General features: G+C 36.9%; 1 protein-coding gene across 1 annotated transcript in view; it reads left to right on the top strand.

The window, feature by feature from the left end:
- Positions 1 to 1,403: 1,403 nt before the first annotated feature.
- LOC135704322 (putative mediator of RNA polymerase II transcription subunit 26) overlaps positions 1,404 to 6,000 on the top strand; it is an 83,535-nt gene continuing 78,938 nt past the window's right edge. The window contains exon 1 of the mRNA XM_065225755.1: positions 1,404 to 1,565. Within this exon, the coding sequence (XP_065081827.1) occupies positions 1,404 to 1,565 (162 nt within the window). The remainder of the gene's footprint in view (positions 1,566 to 6,000) is intronic.

Below are 6,000 nucleotides of genomic sequence, written 5' to 3'. Positions count from 1 at the left end.
TAAATCTTTATCACTCACAAAAAATGAATGAAGTTTTGAAGAAGGTTTAGATGAGAGTAAATTATTGCAGCCATGTCAAAAATAATGTTGTCAATAATGACAAAACTCAGCACTGGCTGTGGCACCACATACTGGCCTGTATGATGTGGCATACACAATAATGTCCCATATTTAAAAAAAAAAACATGATTTTCTACCCCGAAAATTCCTTGACCAGATGAAGAATCGGATCCACCACCTTACATCATGACTTGTTGCTTTTTTCTCATGGCTGATTGGGCTCTACACGTACCATAAATAACGTAGACAGGTTTTGAGTTACTTTAATTCACCCCTACTTCCACTGCGTAGACAATCGTTCATAAATATTTTTAAATGTTAGAGGAGAATATAGCTGAAGTATAAATTCTTCATCAAGCGTTGCAAAATTAGAATTGATTTCTTTAGATACGGAAAATTTTAAATTCTTGGGGTATGTTGTACCTCTTAGATGCCAAGTCCCAAGACTAAGTAAATCCGAATTTTACCACTTGCTACAAAAACAATCATTGTTATTCCACAGCAAGACATTCCGCTGAGTCAGCTGTTGTTTCCAAAAAACAAGGCAGCACCTTACTGACAGCCATCAACAACTTGTTTCTCGATTGAATATGCATCCGTTTTCTTTGTCCTTCTCAAAAATTTCTCCTCCAGCCTCTAGTCCAATAAACCAGTCTTCTCATTAGCATATACACCGCGTTCGCTGGTAGGCCGTTCAAATGTGTGACAGTCATCTGTCTTTATCCACCAGTCCTCACTTTTGAAATCGCCAAAACGGAAAAAAAAGCTAACTAATATCACTTCCGCTATCTCACGGCACCGGATCGGCAGAAAGTTCAAAGGCACGATCAACCAAACTCGATCTGCGCGTGTCCGTTATTGGATGGCACAAATTTTTGTTGATTGTCACCAACCAACTTGCAGCCCAGTAGTATTGAGTGGCCACACCGAAAAAACTTTAAACCGTCCGAATGCCAACGGCGTCGTCGTCTTCATGGAATCCTATCAGCATAAATTTTGCGGTTGGTTTAACTCACATGTCCCCAAGAAGCAGCCGGCTCGTAAATGGCCACACCAATGCCGTGGGCAGATGAAGACGGCGAGTGTCTCCGAGAAGAGGCCCGAAGAAGTCGTACACGAGACGTAGACAGTGAGAAATGCGAAGAAAGTGAAATTGCGCACCGTGGCTTGGAAGTATGCTTGGAATTTCAAGCGGCTCTTCAAGCCACGTTAATAACTTGTTTGTTGGTTGGCTTGTTTGTTTGTGGTCAATCGAGCGTGGCCAGTCGCACAAGTGTACCTTTTAATGTAGCCACATAATAATAGCATTTATTGCCGAGTAGCAGCAGAGATGCGAGCACGTGATGCACGCTAATGTTCATGGCTTATGGGCTTGTGGTGTGGTGCGGCATGTTTCCGATCGTTCACCAGTTGCGCATTTGATGGTGATTGGCCCCGCGGAGGTGGTGCAGCCGGCCTTCGATCTCCCGGAGGTCGTTGATTGTGAATGTCATGGTAGCGGTTTTGTGGGTCTGCCTACTACTCGTGTAGGCCAATGCATTGTTTGCAATCAATGAGGGGTGTTTATGATACGGAGCTAATGGTGTTATGATCTTTCAACAAGGACGGATGAAGGCATGCGCATGGCAATTGTAAGTGTGTTTCCGACTGTCATTGGTTCATGTAGGCTTTTATAAAGGCTTTCTTTGCATGCGCAGTTCTCACTTTACTACACTTCATAACGGTGTTGAATTTTTTAATCATATGCTTATCCGCCGGCATACAATTCGAAAGTTCACCTGATCCTGTAATTTTGTATTAGGTGAACATGGTATACTACAGAGTTGGCATGCGTGTGTTATAATTGTAGGGGTTGTAACATCCCAAATCGGCGATGAACTATATTTAACCATTCCGCTCCATTTCACACTGGACCAGGAATGAAATATATCAGGAAAAAATAATAACGCCCTGGGATTGCATCCAATTGAACAGACGTCTTTGGCAAAGTTTCTTGGCTTAGTTAGGACTACGATTTGTTGGATTCAAAAGTATTGAGGTACCCAACAACGTTGTCAAGTTTGAACGAAATTGGTTATGCTCTGGATTTAAGGAACATTTTGAATTTTGTATGGGAAATTTCTATTCTCAATATATGTACGTCCGAGATTTGGTGTAATATGAGCAATTTTTTGATTTTTGGTAAGCAAATTAATAGGATCGTTCCATTTTCCATGCGCTTTCCTATACAAACTTCAAAACTCTCCCGCAAAGTTAAGAGGGATTCTCTACGCGTGGGGGGTCTAAAACCTATAAAAATAGGTCTACGTAGTTTATGAACAGCCCCTTTTTAGTATTATATTATGAAAATGCGTTCAAAAGAATACTTTTATCATTTTCGTCGGACGGTACTGATCTCTTCCAAAGCAATACTATTATTTTTAAGAGTACTGAAATACAAAAACAAAAAATTGATGATTTTCTGAATGATTTTGTTTTTCAACAATGCACAAGTGTATGCAGGATGTCATGAATTGTTCAAATATACTTTAATTTCTTAAAATATCTCAGAGGTATATTGCGGTATATTTGAGATATTTGGATTTGAATCAAACAACATATTTTATTTTAACACATATTATTCTATTATGATTTTTGGGGTGGGTTAAGTTTGGGTTAAGATCACAACTCCCTCTACCCAATGCCTTTTCGATCTGTGTTGAGGTCCCCAACAACTGTGCCAAAATTGAACGAATTTGTTTATGATCTGGATTTGTGGGTGAATTTTGAAGTTTATATAGAAAACGGACCCAAACTATTAGATTAGATTAGATTTCTGTATTAACAGGAACAAAATTATTAATTTTCTGTCAAAAAAATCAAATATTGTTCAATTTTGACTAAAACTGAGACTAACGTTGGGAAAACTATGAAGAACAATTTTGTCCAAGATCGCAAATCGATTCGACTTGTGTGGAAAATCTTCAATTTCAATTTAAATGACAAATTTGGTCGAAATTGAGCAAATTTTGAATTTTGAAAATCAACTGGATAGTTTTGCTGTATTTGTTTCAATACAATATAATGTTTGATTCAAATCCAAATATTTCAAATAGACCTACCTTCGAGATAATTTGAGGGATTATAACCTAGTTGATGCGCTTGCGCATTCTTGAGAAAAATTCTTTCGGCAAATTATGTATTGTTTCCAATTTCATGTGATATTTGTTTTTCAGTAGGGTAAGTGAGCCATTTTTGGCCCTAGGGCTTGATTCAAATTTGAAATAAATATGCATGGTTTCATTCGCGGAGACACATAGCAAGATGGGTATTCTAGCGTTGTATTAAAATACATTTGATAAATGATGAAAAATATTGAAACTTAAGATAGGGCCAAAAACTAGCTCACTTACCCTATTCTAAAAATAATAGTATTGCTTTGGAAAGATCGAATTGATCAGAACCGATCGACGAAAAATTATTCATTCGCACGAATTTTCAAAATATCATACTAAAATCCTGAAATACAGACCAATTTAATTATACGTATATCTCAGTTAATTGAAGATTTACAGTTATCATATCTTCGGTAATTTTAATAAAATATCACGTTCTGCAGCTTTGCCGGAAACAGCAGCTTATGAAATAAAAAAAATCCCATCTCTGCGTCATCTTTGCGGCTTAAACTTGAATTATGTATATCCAACAAATTGTAGTCCTAACTAAGCCAAAAATCTTTGCTCTAAACGGCAACTCAATTGGATGCAATCCCAGAGCGTTATTAAATTTGTCCTGCTAGATTTCATTCGTCGCCCACTGTGCATTCAGGAAAACAGATTATACTTAATAACTGTGTCTTATACTGTTATAAAGCAGAATGCTTCTGATACAACGGCGCCAGTGGTGTAGTGGTTAGCGTGATAACCTCTCACTCCAGCAGGCCTGGGTTCAATCCCAGTTGGCGCCGCCGGGATGTTCTGAGGCATAACACCCAAGTAACACAATTTGTCATAAACGGGTTTACAAAACTTATTTATGACAATATTAGCCGTAAACGTTTACGTCTAGTCACTTATATACAACTTATTTATACCGAAAAAAGCGCAAGAGGTGGGACATGTATTGGACATGTTGTAAATTCATTTCATCCTTCCTCCGAATGGCATTTGTTTATCATCAATTTACACAACTTATTCTTCTGAAATTCCTCATCGTGCGAATAAAGTGCCTAAACTGAGATTCCGTACTGCAAACATTTATGTGGTTTCAAATTTATTGTAAATCTATACATTCTACTTCTGAAAAACTCATTGGCTCTAAGAAAAAGCTTAATATTAAAAATTGCATTGCATAAAAAATTCTGGATAAAATTCCCCAACTTTGCAAAAAACAAAAACAAATAGAATATCAACTTTCTTTTTAAATTATATTACTTTTCTCTTTTACAAAACGTACATGTGATGTTGAAAGCATTCTATACATTGCTTCATTGGTCAGCCATATTGGGGTGCAGTTTGTAGAATGCATTGAAAAATTTCATAATTGTTATCAAACATGTTTATAATACGAAAAACAAGAATATTACTTGTATCGTATATTGAAGTTATAATTAGGTATGGCAACTCTCAATTGACTATTTATAACACTTTTATAACTAATTGTTTTTGATGAAAACTTGCTAGCCTTATATACAACATGTTTTCATATGTCATTTTTGGAAACATGAGTACAACTGAAATACAACTTATTAATAACATGTTATAAATAAGTTATATCTCAGATGTATTCATGTTTCTAATAATGACTTATGAAAACATGTTGTACATAAAGTTAGCCAGTTTTCACCAAATACAATCAGTTATAAATGTGTTATAGACTGGTGATTAAGAAATGCAATATCGAATTATAACTTCAAGATAACAAGTGCTTGTCAGAAAGGTTGAATACTTCACAAACAACAATACAACGCGTCTAAAAAAGGATGTTTTAAATGCAATTAATATATAACTTATTTACAAATGTTTTTTTTTTCAGAATTATTCAAATGAACGGATTTAGTTTCCTTTATTTTCCTAAGTATAATTTAAACAAGTAAAAATTTGTGTTCAATGTGATATAATAAAAACATTAATTTTTCAAAATAATCAATATTGTAGTTCATTCAAAAGGAGAGTCAAAAGGGCCAAAAGCTTCCGGTCAGAAACGAATCACGATCATTCCCATTCAACACCCGGTAGATCGACTAACTTTTCTTCCTGCATTTGCTCAGGTCTGCAACACGTTTTCACGGCTTCAGATCCTCGATGCAGCAAAAACAAAATCGTAGTCAGATGATTTGCTGCTAGGTAGGTCAACGGTAATTAAAATGTTTAGAAATAAGGTGAATTTCGTCCTGAGCGATGTTTCACGCTCAAGGCGAGATTTTGCGAAGGTACGAGACGGAGAGAGACAGAGAAAAGTACTAGTTGTCTCTCTCATGCCATCGCAAATTTTGCTCCGGTCAGCTAATGCACGCTCATATCTGAATATACCAATACTCATCATCGCAGGATCTTTGTGCACCGAGAGGGTATATGTGAGCCAATATACACTTTGAGTCAGTGTTCACTCGGCTGTCGACAGAAGCAGACTACTCTCAGTAAGTGTCACGTGATCGTCTGTTTACTCGGCAGCAACCATTGTGTGGTCCTCCTCATTGTTCTTCAACAGTAGCTCTTTCAGTCGATGCGTCATCGACTTTAGAAAGCAACCGTTTCGCGATGAATGTGTGAGTGCTGACCACGTGTTACGTCCATTGCTGCAATGGAAGCCTCTGCTCCCCGTTGGCGAATCTGTCGAACAATGAAACCACTGGAAGCGGCTCCGGTTCTGGTGAAGGAGGCTTATTGGATAGTGGAAGATAAAATGTTTATTGTGTTGTATCTTTTGACTATAGTTTTAAGATGTACTATATTGTATAGT

This window comes from Ochlerotatus camptorhynchus, unplaced genomic scaffold (genome assembly GCF_037179485.1).
Source record: "Ochlerotatus camptorhynchus isolate MF236.1 unplaced genomic scaffold, CSIRO-AGI_Acam_v1.1 ptg000233l, whole genome shotgun sequence".
Classification (NCBI taxonomy): Eukaryota; Metazoa; Arthropoda; class Insecta; order Diptera; family Culicidae; genus Ochlerotatus; species Ochlerotatus camptorhynchus.
Note: the sequence above shows the minus strand (reverse complement) of the source record. Positions and strands in the feature narration are given on the sequence as shown.